Below are 430 nucleotides of genomic sequence, written 5' to 3' on the forward strand. Positions count from 1 at the left end.
ACTAAGCTGCGCCCTTTTCGATTCCGCAGCTGAGCAGGAGCAGCTGCAGCACCAGCAGCAGCAGCAGCAGCAGCAGCAACTGATGGTAGCAGGAGGCGTCAGCTACTGCAGCAGCAAAGGAGATGCTGCGGTGCCGCCGCTGCTGCAGGAGCCGCTGAGCTCCTTGTGGAGCCTTTCAGAAGCAAACAGCAGCAGCAGCAGCAGCAGCAACAGCAGCAGCAGCAGCAGCAGCAGCAGCAGCAGCAGCAGCTGTATTGCTTGGGCCTGTGCAACCCTAGAGGCCCCCAGCAGCAGTTTACCTTCGCTTTCTTCTTTCTTTGTAGGGGCTGCCCCCGCAGATAGAGCAGCAGAACCTCAGCTGCAGCAGCAGCAGCAGCAACAAACCCTTGTGCTGCTCCCGCAGGAAGTAGCAGGCCGTTTGCTGCCCCCG

At 60.7% G+C, this 430-nt stretch overlaps 1 protein-coding gene across 1 annotated transcript in view; it reads left to right on the forward strand.

Moving 5' to 3' along the window:
* The window catches only part of EMH_0086420 (uncharacterized protein), a gene marked incomplete at both ends in the record, with an annotated part of 2,462 nt that overhangs the window by 1,222 nt on the left and 810 nt on the right, over positions 1 to 430 (forward strand). The window contains one exon of the mRNA XM_013501029.1: positions 1 to 428. Coding sequence (XP_013356483.1) covers positions 1 to 428 — 428 coding nt within the window. The remainder of the gene's footprint in view (positions 429 to 430) is intronic.

Source organism: Eimeria mitis, genomic scaffold, assembly GCF_000499745.2.
Source record: "Eimeria mitis Houghton genomic scaffold, Emh_scaff6183, whole genome shotgun sequence".
NCBI classification, from domain to species: Eukaryota; Apicomplexa; class Conoidasida; order Eucoccidiorida; family Eimeriidae; genus Eimeria; species Eimeria mitis.